This window comes from Seriola aureovittata, chromosome 12 (genome assembly GCF_021018895.1).
Source record: "Seriola aureovittata isolate HTS-2021-v1 ecotype China chromosome 12, ASM2101889v1, whole genome shotgun sequence".
NCBI lineage: Eukaryota > Metazoa > Chordata > Actinopteri > Carangiformes > Carangidae > Seriola > Seriola aureovittata.
In genome coordinates this window covers 20,500,961-20,518,338 of record NC_079375.1, presented here as the reverse complement: position 1 = coordinate 20,518,338, position 17,378 = coordinate 20,500,961, and the positions used below count along the sequence as shown (strand labels likewise).

At 42.8% G+C, this 17,378-nt stretch overlaps 3 protein-coding genes across 3 annotated transcripts; 1 reads left to right on the top strand and 2 right to left on the bottom strand.

Annotated features, from left to right (window-relative positions):
* The first annotated feature begins 844 nt into the window (after nucleotides 1-844).
* Nucleotides 845-2,525, top strand: tmem125b (transmembrane protein 125b). Its single transcript, XM_056391756.1, has 2 exons — nucleotides 845-1,262; nucleotides 1,402-2,525. The coding sequence occupies exon 2, from the start codon at nucleotides 1,433-1,435 to the stop codon at nucleotides 2,141-2,143; it is 711 nt and encodes a 236-aa protein (XP_056247731.1). The 5' UTR covers nucleotides 845-1,262; nucleotides 1,402-1,432; the 3' UTR covers nucleotides 2,144-2,525.
* A 103-nt stretch (nucleotides 2,526-2,628) lies between these two features.
* On the bottom strand, nucleotides 2,629-6,331 carry LOC130179045 (leucine-rich repeat-containing protein 19-like). The gene is made up of 2 exons (XM_056391757.1): nucleotides 3,900-6,331; nucleotides 2,629-3,712 (listed from the first exon to the last, which is right to left on the bottom strand). The coding sequence occupies exons 1-2, from the start codon at nucleotides 4,063-4,065 to the stop codon at nucleotides 3,324-3,326; spliced, it is 555 nt and encodes a 184-aa protein (XP_056247732.1). The 5' UTR covers nucleotides 4,066-6,331; the 3' UTR covers nucleotides 2,629-3,323.
* A 3,864-nt stretch (nucleotides 6,332-10,195) lies between these two features.
* LOC130178734 (protein shisa-like-2B) lies at nucleotides 10,196-14,561 on the bottom strand. Its single transcript, XM_056391188.1, has 3 exons — nucleotides 14,360-14,561; nucleotides 12,616-12,752; nucleotides 10,196-12,385 (listed from the first exon to the last, which is right to left on the bottom strand). The coding sequence occupies exons 1-3, from the start codon at nucleotides 14,539-14,541 to the stop codon at nucleotides 12,210-12,212; spliced, it is 495 nt and encodes a 164-aa protein (XP_056247163.1). The 5' UTR covers nucleotides 14,542-14,561; the 3' UTR covers nucleotides 10,196-12,209.
* Between the last annotated feature and the right edge of the window lie 2,817 nt (nucleotides 14,562-17,378).

Here is a 17,378-nt window from a genome sequence, read left to right as displayed (position 1 = left end):
TGTCAGGGCCTTCATCCACCTCCCTCTCTGTCACTTGCAATGTACTGTCAAACATGCACTGGTTGCTCAGACAGTCTCAAAGTTTCATGAAAACAGTTCTGCTAAACATAACAGACAGTTGAAGTCATGCTAAAGGGTTAATGAAACTACAGCCACATTACAAGCGAGATATAGTCTGTTTAAGTTTTAGTGGTGCTGGTTTTCATTTTGTTGCTTTAGGACAGAGCCAGGTCACTGTTTCCCCAGACAAACCAGCTGCTGGCTTTAGCTTCATATTTAATGGGTAGATATGGGAATGGTATAGATCCTCTCAACTAAAACTTGGCAAGAAAGCAAGTGTAAGTGAATTTCCCCAAAGCTCAAACTAACAGCAGGATGTTTTGGAGGAATATTTTCAGCATTGGCAAAGTGTGTTACTAGAAGACACAGAGCAGCAGGCCGGGGTCAGTCAGCGTCTCACTGAGGACATGCAGCGTTCACTGTGGCCAATCTAAGAGGCTCCGCTCAGTGTGTGAATGACGCTATCCTTGGGATCACAGAAACACCATTATCAGCACACGCTGACATCACTCAGCCCTCCACACCAGCCACACAACACCCCTTCACGTTCCCGCACACGCACACACACACCACCGCCCGCCTTCTGCAGCACAGTCATTGTGTTCATCGGTCAGCCCATTGTCTGTGCGAGGGGCACGGCGGACAATGTCGCCAATCTCTGTCCAAACCATGATCCAACTCCGCTATTGTGACCCGTCTTTTTCCCCACTTAAGCAGACAAGATGGTGTTCCCGTGGGATGAGAGGGGGTTGGGGGTTAAGGGGTTGTTCTGCCTGGCACTGGGGGAGGAGGGCACAGATTATTGATCAGTGACACCAATGCAGTCACTGTGGTGATGAAGGCCTTGCTGAGGAGACATGTGGATGAGCTACGTAAACGAAAAACCATGACAGGATGTCACTTCTCTGCCGGGAGTCCTTGCTTGTGCACTGTTGGGTCATCGCCGCTTCTCTGCCTTCAGCTTGAAGTCATGATACTTCTACATCTACTCTGAGAAGAGTTTCATCCCTGGAACAAACTGATGAGTTGAACATTTGTTTGAAGATGGATTATTTTTTACTCGAGGCAGAAATCATCTCTTCTACAGAATGAAACAACGACACCAAACAACTGCAGGATCTTTTAACCATTGTAGTGACTGTTTGACTGAGGTTGTCTGACGGGATGCAGATGGACGGACAACAACACTCATTTACCAAAAAGTGAGTAATTGTTTTCACTGAAGTTGAGATGAAGCACAGGACGTTTCTGCTGGTATCAGTCAGCATAGTTATTGTAAATGTAAAAGTATCTGTGAAAGTGTTTATTCTGATCATCAACCCAAATTCTGCATCTCACAAGGTCAATCTGGTTTTGGGTGAGCTGACCTTCCATGCCTGAGATGCAGACCTTCTACCACGCCACGCGTCGGCCCCCCAGCCTCTACCTGGAGCCCACCTTGATGCAGAGACGTGTCCTGGAGGAGCAGGTGGAGCTGTGGTGGTTCAGAGAGCCGCGCCGCTCCTTGCTGTGTTACTGTGCCTCGGTGGCCCTCATACTGGGACTGGGCCTCGGCGGCGTGGGGCTCCTCTCCACCACCACGAGCCTGTCCGGGGAGTGGCGACTCGGGGTGGGCACCACCCTCTGCCTCTTAGCCCTCGCTGTTCTACTCAAGCAGCTCCTCAGCTCTGCCATCCAGGACATGAACTGTGTGCGAAGCCGGCGCCGCATCGACCAGCTGAAGAGCGGCGGGAGGGCTGACCCGGCGCTGATTCTCGCTGTGGGGTTGGCAGTGACCCTCTGCGGGACGGTGCTGCTCTGTATGGCCACAATCGGCAGCAGAGGTTATGACAGCAGGGAGATGTTGGTGTCTGGGCTGGTGCTGATGGCCGCTGGCGCCGGCATGGCTCTGGCTGTGGTGGGCTACAGTGTGCTGGTCTACCTGAAGAGGCGGAGGGAGCAGAGGAGGAGGAGGATGATGATGATGAGGATGAGCAGAGCGAGGAGGATAGGGAGTCGAGCTGTCCGGGTGTTCAGTGTCTCAGGGGGACAGATGAGTCAAGCCAGGAGAGAGACGTCCTCCAGCAGGAGCAGCCTGATCTGAACAAACTTAAACATGTTAAAGGAAAACAAAGTAGAAAATTAATGTCATGTTATTTGAGACGTCATAGCTCTTTTGTTCCAGTCTTTGTGTTTCCATTACCATAAAACGGACGACTACCGAACGCCATCAAAAGAAAACCTTCAAAAAATTTGTACCAGAGCAACAATCTCTGAGTCGTTATGGTTGGAAATAAACTCAGTAAGTTTTCATATCAAATCAAAACATTACTGCGGTGGATGTTTTTTGTGAGTTCTGTTCCACGGACTCAAAGAACCAGGCCGCCGACTTGTATTTGAAAACAGATGATGATGGAATTTCAATCAAGCTGAATTTATTCACGAATTACATGTACAAATAAAACGATTCAGAACAAACACAAAAATGTATTAACATATTTTTTTCTATCTGACATGAATACACTGACGTTCCTGCCTCTCTCTCTCTCTCTCTCTCTCTCTCTCTCATACACACACACACACACACACACACACACACACACACACACACACACACAACCACATGATTTGAAGAGAGTATGATCAGCAACTTCAGCCTTGGTGTGTAAATGTGTCAATTTACAGATGGATATTCACACAATATATTAATTTTAAATATTACAGATTTAGTTTTAATGACAGGAAACATCTCGATTTACCAGAACTATAATCTCTACTTTTGTGACACTCAGTGACAAGCAGTAACATTTTTCAAAATAAAATCCATTCACCTGTTTATACAATTGTAATACATTTCATTATTATTTTATCATATTTGACTATTTCTGTCCAATTGTTATTGCTCAGTTTTCACATTATAGAACATTGACTGTGCAATTTCAGTGGTTCTCAAATCGGGACGCATCCGAGTTGTCACAAGATAATCTTAGAGGCGACGAAAAGAGTCATTGGAATCAGGAAAACAGAAAAAACTAAATTGTGATTTGCTTCCTTTTTAATTTTTCATTAACTTTGACCACTTTTCTTGTGATATCTATATATACAGTATAATGTTCTGGCCTCTACAGTTATTTGAATGAAACAATACGAGATGTTTTGAAGGGAACTCCCTCTCTGGTGGAACCAGCCACAGATTGTTTAAACTTAGAATCAAGATTTCTCTATAGTGTCATTTCTTCTCAGTTGTAAACCAGCTGTTTTTGATCAAGTCTCCCTTCACCTAATCATCCTATAGTGAACTGAAGATCATCGTCGCTGTCCTCTATCCCCTCCTCCTCCTCTCTTTCTCTCTCTGCCCTGTGTTTCTCACTGGTCTGGATATAGTTATCCTCAATGAAGCCGTCATCATCGTCGTCCAGCCCGCTGATTGTCCCTCCAACCACTCCCAGTCTACCCGACACACTGTTGGGGAAAGACACGTCGTCTTGACCGTAGTGGCTGACCCCGTCGGCCTCCTGGAGCAGGGAGTGTCTGTAGCTGGCCAGGAAGCGATGGAAGAGGCGAAACTTGACAGTCATCACGATGAGGAGTGAGATGGTGAGGACTGTGCCCAGGGCTGCGGCGAGATAGGACCACTCCAGCGACTTCTTGCCCTCGCCTGGATCGACTGCCCCTGGGAAAAGAGCAAGAAAAGAATTTACTGCGTCTGCATGTGACTGTACAGTCAGAGGTCAACACCAGTGCATTCGAAATGTTTCCTGTAAGTGAAGTGGGACAGAGCTCAAAGTTCCTCAGATACAGCCAGTTGTAAATAGTTAGGTGATGGTAAAATACCCAGCAGAGTACCTTTCCTTACTTACTGTCAAGTCCAACAGTACTATTAATGGGGGTGGGCTCCTCCTCAGTTAGGAGATGTCTCTGGGGGGCTTTGTGGTCCCCATTAGATATAAGACCAGGATGTGCTTCAGTGATAAAAGCTCCACAAAGAAAAAACACCACAAAGAAGCTGCAGCTCCACCGACCCATCTCTCTGTCTCGTAGCAAAACCTAGAAGAAACAAAATCATCCACTGGTTACACTTACCGAGGATTATGAAAAGTGCAGAATTTCCTCTTTGTGTTACTTTCCCTCAGGGGAACACAAAGTTAGACGGTAGTAGATCATACCCCCCTTGATATGAGCAACTCGAAGCTTCAACTGAACTTCAGTGTGTGTTTTTACATGAAACAAGGACTGTGATTTTGTCTCCTATCTCTTATTGGAATCTATAATATATTGGAGGGTGAATAATTAAAGTACATTTAAGTACATTACTTATAATGTACAATATTCAGATAACTAAAAGATATTTTTAAGCCTGAAGTTATAGGTTATTTGCATATTAAGATTTTATAATCAAGCAACGTGAACAGTTTGTAAAAATATGATGCAGTGTTCAGTTCACAGAATCTTAAAGTCTCAGTATATATTTAGTATTTTTTAGCTTTTAAATAGTGACAAACTCTCACAGTGCTGTAAGAATATCCCAATCAGTTTTCAATGCTTAAGTTATTATATTTATATATACATTTACTTTTGCTTTTAAGTGCATATTGCTGATGTTACCTATAAACACCTTCCTTATGGCAGTGGAAAGGACATTTTAACATGAACTTTGACATGAACAAACACAATGTGAGTAGACTGAAGCTGTCACATGATGTTAGGGAGTTGACTTGCCAGGTCTTGGACAATGTTCATGATTATAGTCCTGAACTGCTTACTAATTAACTCCAAACATAACACACACAAACACACACACACACACACTTGTTAATCTAGACAACAGATTCGTATATATTCACACTGTTAATTTTGGCTATACAGCTTTAATTCCAGACACAAGTACACCAGTAATATAAGAAAAATAGTTAATCAGGCGATTGAGGCCGGACAGTAGCTGTGTCTACTCAGTCTGTGTCACATACATTTCCCAGCCAGAGACTCAATTATCAACTTACACAACAAAGAGGAAAACAAAACATCTAAAATGACTTACCTGTACAAAATAGGATCACTGGGATCACTGACTGAGCAGGTGTATTTCTTCTAGTCCTGTCTTTGAACTGGTGTTTTTGTCTTTCTCTTCAGCTCGTTCTGAAATAATAAAGAGGTTTGCTGGGCAAAGGTTGCAGCACATGCCATAATGTCACCCTTCCTGCGCCATGCCCTTAAGACAGAGATGTTAATGAGTAACTTTATTAGGTTTGTCACTTGTCTTACATCTGGAATTGCTTTTTTTCCTTTACTTTTTCAACCAGGAAAGGAAAATTAATCTGCTTCTTCATTCAGAGTTAGAAATAATTCCACAATTTACTCCTTCAGAGGAAGGTCAATGAGAAGTTATTACAGATTCCTTGACTGGAAGAGAAGAGTGCTCATGATGAAATGGATTGTCATGAGCTGTTGCATCTGTGCTCCGAGACCAGATAGTGGCACTGTAATCACATTAGAGATGTGAAGAGGAGTCTGCATGCTGCATGTGCATTAGGACATCTGTGTCAGTTCACAGTTTGTTTTTGGATTTTACAGGAGATCAGTAAGAACTCTGGCTTCACATAGTTTCAGTGAATTTTCTCTTCTCTCATAAAAAAATAATTTCTTCTTGAACCACTTCCCACTAAATCACTAGTTCTCTAATTGGAGGTTCTGAGAGGAAGGCGGGTTGAAAATTACTGAAATGATTCCAGGTGGTCGCTGTCTCATGTATTATTGATGCTCATTCAACTGTGATCTCTGGGCCTGTGGGAGGAAGAAATGTGTCTACAGAGGAGCTTCTAGCGTGTTTCGAATTCTGACACTTGGATTGTCATCTCTCAGCACCTCATTATACACACTGCACTTCACAGATAATAGGGCAGCCACCAATGCGCACATGAGAAGTCGGATTACAAATTTCCAAATTTAAGGCAAACAACAAAAGGCTGAATTTGAGATATGATATAGGCAAACTTTATATCATACATTTAACTATTTTTAAACTTTATGTTATGATGCTGATTGTGAAGGAGAAAACAACTCTTGGTAGTGATTACATTTACTGTGATGTGAAAATTAAATCCCTGTAACAGAGATGGGGTTGATGTAAGGTGACCAGATTTCGGAAATGAAAAACCGGGACATTTCCAGTGCGGTCAACATATTCAAACATCCAATGTTTTTACCTATGAAATAAAAAAGGGGGGCCGTCCAGGTTTCATGTATTTTGACCATGGTAACTGTTGTACTGTAATAAACTATGGCGAAGGCCAACTGATAATACAACGACTCCCTACCTTTGAAGCTGTCATTAAGTCAGACTGTCTGTCTATTCCTCAATAATTTATCTATATATTTATTATTCCTTTAGTCCGTATGGGTCCATCAACTCAAAAAAAATCTAAAAGTTGTGAATATTGTCATGTGAAGTCCATTGCAGACAGTCTGGCAACTTCTTCACTTCAGTTAAAAATGAGGATATTTTCAGGGGCAACTCCAGCAGGGGGCAGGACACCTAAAACAGTGACAGCGTTAATCTACTCTACATGTGACAGAGCATACCTCTATGATCCACTGTGCTCAGTAGAACCATCATTTGGGACTGTAAGGTTTTTGAGCAGCTATTTGTAAGTTTTTCTATTGCTACATAGCTAATGTTAGCACTAAAAGCTGTTAACCTACCAGTCTAGAAGAAACATTCAGCATCAAACTTCATTCCTTTACTCACCAACATTTGTCCAAAGCAGTGAGAGAGCAACCCTCTTGTTTTGCTTCTATTTCCATCACTTCTTTTCTTCTACTAATTATGGGAGTGTTGAAATATAATTTCATGGTGTTAAAAATTTAAAAAGACCCTATTCTGCTCTTCCAAACCAGTCAGACTACCCTCTCTTCAGCAAAAAGAAAAAGTACACAACCTTAATAATTTAATAATTTGTGTATAGGGCCCTTAATTCACAAGCTTTCTATTAACTTAATCAGATGTAATTACAGCTGTGAAGCCTTCAATGTCAACGTTTTTCAAAAAATCACATTAATACTTTTAGTGCCAACCCGTCAAGAACCCATCCATTCCTAGTAAAAAAAAAAAATTAAAAAAAAAAAAAAGGAAGTGAAATTGATTTTCCACAGCCCATTCACATTACAGCTACATAATTTCCATTCAGCTGATTTCTATAAACAAATATCTGCCAGTGTCTCATGAAAATCAGTTTTTAATGCATCACATCTTATCATATCGTAACATATGGATTTTATTAGGGTTTCATGTGAAACCTCTTTTGAGACGGGTTGATCACATTATTGCAATCAAGATATCAAATTGATTTACAGGTAAGAGAATCACTTTACCTGCTTTAAATGAGAGCCGAGACTGAATTAAATGACTTCCTGAAATAGATGACAGCTGAAAAACACATCTCTGCATTAGAGCCCATTTCACTTAGAGGCCTCTTCCACCTACTGTGATACGCGTTCTTGATGGTCTAGTTTGTCTTGTGGTTTGACCTTCACTCCAGAACGGGGGGAGTCAAATCACATTCGCTGCATAATGAACACTTTTGACCGGCTCATACTGGATATACAGTCTGGTACCAAACCAGGTTGATTTTTCTGCTCACACTTCTGCCTTCATGAGTATCTGTAAAACGCTTCATACACACACATAGACAAAATGTGCTCATGCTGCACTTCTCATCCCCATCTAACACGAGCTAATTAAAACGCGGACATCTCCCTTTAGTTTGAGGCACTATAGATGCTAATGGAGGTTCTATAAGTTGTTTTCTATTCGAGGACTACATTTCTCACACAGCGTGCAGATTGGTGTAGCTACATTTAGACTTGGTTAGAGGATCCATCCAGTGGCAATTCCTAAAAGCTTTTCTTATCAGAGCTGGAGCTGATCTATTCTTTGGAGAATATAACGTACTGAAAAGCTGTCATTGAGGGCTGTTGGATGATTCATGTTAAGGAGCTACATTAAATTCTTCATCTTTGACTCAAGAAACTGAGGTTATGAAAAATACCGTCTAATGCTTATTACTGTACAATGATCAAAGCAGGTTTGTTGTCATTATGATTCTTCCCACAAACGTTTTGAGAAACGCTCCAGCCCATTATGCCAAGACGCCGACTCTCTGCAGAGTCTCACTGAACCATCTAATCCAGCTGTGCTGGTTAAAATCTATTTTAACCAGCACAGCGGCTTTAAAGCAAAGGGGAAACACAGAGACACAGACAGCCGTCATGATCAAGAGCTGCTCAGCTGGATGTGTTTAATACAAACACAACAAACATCAGCTTGGCAGTGGAGCTGATGGTCACACGGTCACTCTGAAAAAGAAGTGTGTGTGTGAAGATAAACCAATAAAAAACCAACAGAGATGAATTCCTGTCACAGCTCAGGATAGGACTCAGTTGCACTGGTAAAAGTTCAAAACAGTTCACCTTTAATAAAGCTCAGCAGCCAAAAGCAGGCAGGGACAAGCAACAGGCAGTGAGCGGGCAAGTGGGAAAACAAGGCAAAAGGCAAAATCCAAAAATGGGAAGTTGACCGAAAACTGGTAAGCAAACACAGATAAGCAAGGCTGGAAAGTACAATAGACTATCTGGCAGAGAATGAGTGGAAATGGTTCAATAAATATACAAGGAATAGACCGGGGAATGAGGAACAGGTGAGTAGGAGGGCAAAGAAGAGTCAGGTGGCTGAAAGGTGGGAAGGGCTGGGGTTACTGCAGGGCAGGAGGGAGTGGAAAAGAAGTTAATTACATGGCAAAGACAGGCAGAGAATTAACAAATCCATGAATTGAACTGTGACAAATTATTTTCGAATAACACCAATAAAGCACTGCTCTAATGGCCACAATTAACAAAGAAATAATGGCTTCTTCTGTCCATGGCTGCTGCAGAGTCCCAAGTTCCCGCCTTTGTGTCATCCAGACCGGATCATTGTAACATTATGTTTTCAGGCCTGTCACCTGCTCGTACTAAAAGACTTCAAATGATTCAGAAAGCTGCAGCCAGAGCTTTAACTACATCTACAGCTACGTCCACTTCATCGCACCAGTTTCTGATTCCTTTCACTGGCTCCCTTTTCATGTCAGAACAGACTGTAAGTTGGTCTCGTGAATGCGATTCTCAACAACTTTGACCTCACAAATCATGTTCAATCAACAACTCAAAACTCATAACTCATACGCTAACTGTGACACAATTTACCACATATAATAATAGGATGAAATGTTGTCCTGTCAGTGAGATTACCGGACACTCTGACCCTCTGTTTGTTCCCTCAAACACATGGTGGTGTGGCTCATCACGTTTGTCGACACTATAAATTTACTATGAGCTCTATTTTGTGCACATGACATCTACTACATGTCTATCCATCCTGGGGGAGGGGTTTTTATCCAATTTGAGGGTCTGAGTACAGATTGTAAAGGCCCTTATGATAAATTTGTGATTTGTGTATATCTGTATAAGTCATAATTATTTTATTGAATAGATTTAAAAGCCATTGTCAGTCTCCCTTGTAAATATCTATATACAGTATGTGAATCAAAGTCCAGTTTGACTTTTACTGCACTTCACGGTGTCAGTACCATGTGTCATGACTTGTTTGTTGCTCCTCCATCACGACATCTTGCCAGTGTTTAGTCAATCACTGAAATGGCGGCATCACTGCATAATAATGAGGGTGCAGGTGAGGACTCAAGGACTGTGAATAAATCAGTGTAAATTCATTGGATGTATAAAAAAAAAAAACACCCCATCAAACATATAGGGACATTATAGGAAACCAAACTGAACCCTCAGTCTTTGATTCTCTGAAATGTATATGGTATAGGGGATTCCTGTGAACACCTTTGTGCTGCCGACATCTGTTGAATTTATTGACTTAGAAAACTTACTCCCTCCAAACATTTGACAAATATGACATTTTGTAATATTTTATAGGGAAACCGTTATACACATTTATGAACATATTAAATCATTAAATTATTGTTATTAAAAGAGGGTTTTTCTGTTTCACTTTCATTTTTAAAGCACATTTTAACACAGAAATTAACAGACTGATGAAAAGGGAACACAGGTGTTTTCTTTGCTTTTTCTTTTTCTTTTTTTTTTTTTAAATCTCTTTCCATATAATAAACACACAAGTGAACATTAATCACATTCTCTGGACACAATGATGTGCATGAATTTATAAATACTGTAGCTACATTCTGAGTTACAAAAAACAAGGGCACTTGAAAGATTTAGTAATTGACAGCCAGTAGATACAGAGCATAGTGTGTTAGTGGGTTCACAGAAATGAAGCTCTCTTATGTATTCCCTTATACATACGATAACGCAGTAAACAATCTGAGCCCTTCCTTCCTTTCAAATGTCCTCAGGACAGATTTACTGGTTGATTAAAGTGGAATCCTTGAGGAAAAGAGACTCGATGGCACAGTGGTCAGAAAGTTTTGTGTCTATCCTGAATAACTTTTGCCAGTATACCAGCAAATACTGCAGGCTGGTACCATCCATTGTGCTGCTATGCAGAGGCTTATTTGGACAAAGTACGTAATTTATCAGTCTCATCCATCCTAAACAATTTGCATTTCTTGATCTGTAACCCTAATGGTTAATTGATCACTCTAAGTAAGAGAAACTGCGACACAGAACTAAACAGCAGTCACACCACAAAGTGACATTCACTCGTCCACAGAAAATAGCTAGGGCCAGAAGCTTGTGATGTCGTGACTACACACACGGCTCGCTGGTGAACTGCTATAGCTGGCAAGCTAACCGCTAACTCGCTAAACAGTCTCAATAGTTCCTGAAGCTTCTCACCCACTATTTTCTCTGTACTGTTCTGTTTACTTCATTCTGGCATTTTGTTCAACATCACACACAAATTTGTTTTAGGAAAAAAAAGTTATAAAAGAGGGAAAATAAAGCTCTCGCTTGGTAACGGTCAGCGGACCGAAAACTCGTTAGCTTGTTCGCTAACTTGTTGCTAGCTCAGTCATTTCACAGTATATTTAAAAGATGTACTTGTGATATCGAGGTCTGTCTCATAACTCAGCAAACCATCACTCTTTTGTGGGACAGTTTTTACGCAGATAGAGTTGGTCGAATAAAAGTGTTCAGGCCTTTAGCTCAGCACTTAAGTTGCGCTTGAATTCATTATTTGACTAATATCAGCTGTTTCATTCATGCCTTAGTCTCCGTGTTTCATTCTGTGTGGCAGCTGACTGGTAACGTCCAATCATATTCCTGCAGGTGTACAGTGATACCTTATCCTCCTCCACATATGCTATATTTTTAGTGTTGTTGATAACAAAGATTCAATGTTAATGGGTGTCTTAGCTAAATGGGAATTGGTGCTTGAGCATAATCAGGGAAACATTTTTTTTTTTGGGTAAAAAGAAACAAAGGTTGACAGTTGTTGGTCTCCAGTGTCGGAGTCAGACATGCCCGACCATCCACCCTGGACTCCAGTCATTACTTGGATGATAACACAAGTTTGTTTATCAGGAAAACATAAACTTAAGTAATTGTAATCATTTGAACAAAACAAGTGACACTGTCATTTTTTTCTCATGAGGAAACTCTCATCACACTGTAGATGCTCCCCACAGATCCCCCCGTCCCTGAGTAAGATCATCAGATGTCACTACAAAGGATGCACCGTGACTTTACAAACCTGTTGTCCAGGCTCAGTCGTTTTTGTTGTTGTTGTTGTTTTATGTAGGTTTTTTTTTTTTGACAGAATCATCCTCAGTTTCTTTCCTCGACGCACGTGAAACTGTACATCCTGAATGTAAGCTGAACGACAACACTCGACCTACAGCCGTTGTTGCCCTTGCATTTGCCTTAATGATTGATCACTTGTTAACCAGTCTTTGGCTTTAATGGCGCCATCTATATACATTCTCGTGTCATCAGATTTCAGATCCTTCATAATGTGTGATCATGTGGTCCACAGCCATCAGAGCGGTTCTTTTTTAATGTTATTTTATATATACTCCACTCAACCACCACATTATGCCAAGTTTCTGTTCCTCCCGGTGTGAAAGCCGCCCCCCCGACAGCTTAGTCTGCCTCCAGATTCACTGGCTCTCCTGGTCCCACTTTGAAAGGAAGGGAAGTGTCTCAGCGGACTATGAGGGACTCTCCACTTTCACGCTGGTGACTGTAGCCGTGAAACACCTCTGGAACAGGCGCTCAGGGTCTGGGGCCTGGTTATCACAGTCCAGCTTCCTGCTCTTGAAGTGTTTGCTGAATCCCCGCGGACCAGACGCCCTCGCATTGCTGGATCCCTCGCTGGGATCTCCTTCTGAGAAGCACACATAAGACAGTTGCACAAAGTAAAAATTACCTGCCAAGTAGCAAACAACAAAGACATGAGTCATTTAAAGACTGAAAATGCTGCTGACTGCTGAGAACTAGAGTCCGTCAGGAGGAGCACATCAGAATGTGCTTCCTATTATCACAGAGTACTTACACAAAGACACACACACACACACACACACACACACACACACACACGCACTCACGCGCACCAACCTGGCACTCTGAGGGGTAGGCCGTTGTCAAGGCGACTGGGTTTGGTGGCGATAAAGAGGTAGCAGAGGACACATACGGTGATAAGAAAGGCAAGGAGGACCACAGCTGCAATGGACAGTCCAACCAGAGCACCGATACTGAGAGGAGGAGAGGAAGAGAGGGGAGGAGAGGAGAGGAGGGGAGGAGAGGAAGAGAGGGGAGAGGAGAGGAGAGGAGGGGAGGGGAGGAGGGGAGAGGAGGAGAGGAGGGGAGGGGAGGAGGGGAGAGAGGAGGAGGGAGAGGAGGAGAGGAAGGGAGAGGAGGGGACAGGAGGAGGAGAGGAGAGGGGAGGAGGAGAGAGAAGAGGAGAGGAGAGGAGAGGAGAGGAGAGGAGGAGAGGAGAGGAGAGGAGGAGAGGGGAGAGGAGGGGAGAGGAGAGGAGAGGAGGGGAGGGGGGAGGAGGGGAGGGGGGGGGGGGAGGGGAGGGGAGGAGGGGAGAGGAGGAGAGGAGAGGAGGAGAGGAAGGGAGAGGAGGGGACAGGAGGAGGAGAGGAGAGGAGGGAGGAGAGAGAAGAGGAGAGGAGAGGAGAGGAGAGGAGAGAGGAGAGGAAGAGAGGAGAGGAGGAGAGGAGAGGAGGAGGAGAGGAGAGGGAGGAGGGGAGGAGGAGGGGAGGAGGGGAGGAGAGGAGAGGAGAGGAGGAGAGGAGAGGAGGGGAGGAGGGGAGGGGAGGGGAGAGGAGAGGGGGAGGGGAGGAGGGGAGAGGAGGGGAGAGGAGAGGAGAGGAGAGGAGGAGAGGAAGGGAGAGGAGGGGACAGGAGGAGGAGAGGAGGGGAGAGGAGGAGAGGAGAGGAGGAGAGGAAGGGAGAGGAGGGGACAGGAGGAGGGGAGGAGAGGAGAGGAGAGGAGAGGAGGGGAGGAGAGGGAGGAGGGGAGAGAGGAGAGGAGGGGAGGAGAGGAGGAGAGGGAGGAGGAGAGGAAGGGAGAGGAGGGGACAGGAGGAGGGGAGGAGAGGAGGAGAGAGAAGAGGAGGGGACGGGGGAGGAGAGGAGAGGAGGGGAGAGAGGAGAGGAGGGGAGAGAGGAGAGGAGGAGGGGAGGAGAGGGGAGAGAGGAGAGGAGGGGAGAGAGGAGAGGAGAGGAGAGGAGGGGAGAGGAGAGGAGGAGAGAGAAGAGGAGGGGAGGAGAGGAGACACATGTTGATATGAGGATGCAAAAGATAATACTAAAAGACAGAATATCAAGTATATCTATCTCTGCACACACACCTACTCACCAACACACACTCACAAAGGACATACTCTCTATACACACACTGACACACACACACACACACACACTGACACTGACACACACACACAAACAAATGTGTGGTGTAGTTGTCTCTGTCTCACTGGATTAAAGCAATGATCCCGCTCTCCTGGCTCAGAATGAGTAAGGAGATGGATTCAAAGGACTCCAGCAGATGAAGTAATTAGCTTCCTCAAGGATTTTGTGTCAGTGTTGAATCACTGGGGAATCTATCTGTGAGTCAGGTTTTAAAACAGGTGGCGCTGCCTGGATTTCTGAATAGCAAAAAGACAAAAAAGTAAACAAAAAGCTGCAGACTGAAGGAAATGTTTACATGGTGATTAGTCCATCACTTGATCACAGGAGGATCAGAGCCTAAGACATCTTCATTCAAACATGACTAAATAAGTCAATCAAGTAAAACAGAATGAGTGATAATCAGGATGGGGGGGGGGGGGGGGGGGGGGGGGGCACTTACCTCAGCCACCACATGTACCCGTAATCATACGGGAAGAAACTGTTGGGATCATCACAGCAGTATTTCATATCATTAAATCCGCAACAGTAAACGGCGGCAGCGGCATTTCCCGGCTTGGGGCAGGAGAAAACGTCCACGAACACGCCGTCAGTGCTGTAGTAGCTGCTGCATTCAGCGCTCATGGTGCCGCGGCGGACACAAGAAAGTTAAGAAAACCCCACTACGATCCGTTCATTAAAGAGAAGAAAGATCCCAGCATCCTCGGGACGACGTGCACTCTGCTGTTAGACCGTGGTGCACCATGTGTTTATCCACCCTCCGCGTGGATGGGGCGCGCGCAGAGACGGAGGTGGAAAACTTTGAATCTGCAGATATCTCTCTCTCTCTCTCTTTCTCTCTCTCCGTCATTTCACACGCTCATGCTGTTTACTTAAGCTTCAGTCTATAACTTTAAATTCACAACAGTGCACACAGTGGCTCACGTGCACCTACTCCCTGGAAATCTGTGGTTATAATGTGGATTTCTCATAAATTAGATTTGAAGTCCTCAGTTTTTATCGTATTTGAACATTTTTGATGAAGTGAACTAATTCATCCTATACAGAAATGTAATATATGACGTGTCCCTTTATCAAGAGTGCTGTTGCCATATATGTCAACTAGGCTAAAAGGGGAAATATTATTATCACATATATATATATATATCCTCTGGATATATGAAGATAAACGTTTATAATATACTAATAGACTTTTGGACCCTACTCTATATAATATCAACATATACTGACAGGCTTTAGTATGAATATATACTTAAATGTCATTACATGCATATATATATATAGATATAGATATATATATATATATACAATCATACATACGCATTTCTTTGGCCTGGACATACATGTCAATATATCTCATTCCAATTTCTAATAGTTTTTATAAATAATTTTTACTTTACATACATTTCATATAGAGAAATTCAATATATACATATATTACATTTGCACATGGGATTTAAATTCAATTAAAGTATGTGCCTCTTACAGTACAAAGAGAACCGGGACTTTTCCTGATGGACCACTACACATGTGAAGATGAGAGAGAACAAGGGGGAGAGAGATGGATGTGGCCGTGCTGCAGTGATCGACCCAGCGGAGCAGGCTGTGCAGCCCACTCATGTTTACTTACCTACGGTTTATATGTTGGTATCTTTAGCACGGTTGAAACACAGAGGCAGCCAGCAGTGGACTGTTGCTGACTCCTTGACATGTGAAACACATAAAGCCACCACAGCTCCCAATAAGTCCAGAGCAAACACCAGACTGGCAGAAGAGACATGACAGGAAGCTTGTCTGGATTTACTCAGCGGGGTGACGTCGTTGTACAGCTTTGTTTTCTGCTCTGGACTCATGAGGAATTCTAACACACTAATTAAAGTTTGTGTGATCAGCTCAGATCAACACAATTCATATTTTAAGAAAAAGCCACCAACATTCAAATACGTCTGCTGCTGTATTTACTGCTGTACTGTCTGATCTCTTTCTCAGTACCAACATGTTATTGCTTATTTTACAGACTGTAGCTACTTTGTTGTAGTTGTGGACTGTAAGAAGAAAAGGTTTCTCATAGAGTTTCTCTTCTTGAACTACAATAACAAAGTTATCATCGAATCTGTAATTAACAAATAGACTGTAAAATTACAAAATTATATAAATATAATTCATGTGAAGCCGTTTCTAGTGTTACAGGGGCTGTATGTGATGTGTTCTGTGTTTTTTATTCCCACTCTGTCTCTGTCTGTATAAGCTACAGTCTGCTGTGATCTATAGCACTGCAGTAAATACAGGAGCTGTACAATGATTTACGTATTCGTAATTTTTATTTTGTTCCTGTGGGAAGAAAGGCAGCGCAGGCCTGGGTGCATTACTTTTAATAATTTTATGATGGAAATAAACGAGGGCTGTGTGGTGAAAACATGATGTGACTTGATCCTCCCCAGTGGTGCAGTGCAGGTACATTCAGTTGTATCCACTCAGTATTCAGTGAGAACAAAAAGCATATTAGCGCCACTGCTGCGCACGTTTCACTTCTAATTAAATGTCCGTCATTTTTTGACACATGTACGGCTGTATGCATTATTATAAGTCTCTAAGTCTGAGCCATAGACAACTGAATCTAAAGCAGGATGAATTGTGCAGCGAGTCATCACATAAATGCTAAATATTGATTGTTTAAATAGATTATTTTGGCTTGGATGACTCAAAATGCTTTGACAAATAATACCATGAACACCATAAGATTTCATGCGATAATATCCCCACACGGTTTCATAGCAGACACTCAAACAGGTGCTGGCACTTTTGGCTCATGAAATCTCTTCTTGGGAACGTCAGGGTCTTTGATTGACATCTCCCTCCTTGTTGCAACCGCAGAAAAAATATTATTCTTACTGGTACATCGGCTGTGGCCAAAACCTCTCCCTGTTTACAGCTGCAGTCATGAACATTACATTACCAGGCATAATTCCCAGCACCTTTATTTAATAGTATTTATTGTAGTTGAGCGGCCTATTAGTTTAGTGAACTGAGATACTGATGGTGGAGGAACATTTGTGTTTTCAGCAGGGTCTAACTTATCTGCTACACTTTCAAAAACTAGCTTAAAATATAGTATTAGCTAATACTGTGTTAAATGTTAAAGCAATGGTTTGAATTTACTTACTGTATTTAATTACTTTGAAATTAATTCATTTCCAGGAATGAGCCCAGTGCTGGGTTAAATAAAAAGTCACCAGAAAATAATGAAAACATCATTAGAAACAATTCTTACAGGTGCTTTGTCTGAACAAAGGCAATGTTGGCACACACTCTGTGTTACTACACACTCTGAAGCATTAATATTGCACTCCAGGCAGTAGTCTGTATGTTACTGTATATATCAGAATGGTGAAGAAAGAGACAAGTGACAAAGAGAGACAGACTGGTCGGCCAGGGCTCAGCTAGATAACGAGCCCAAACAT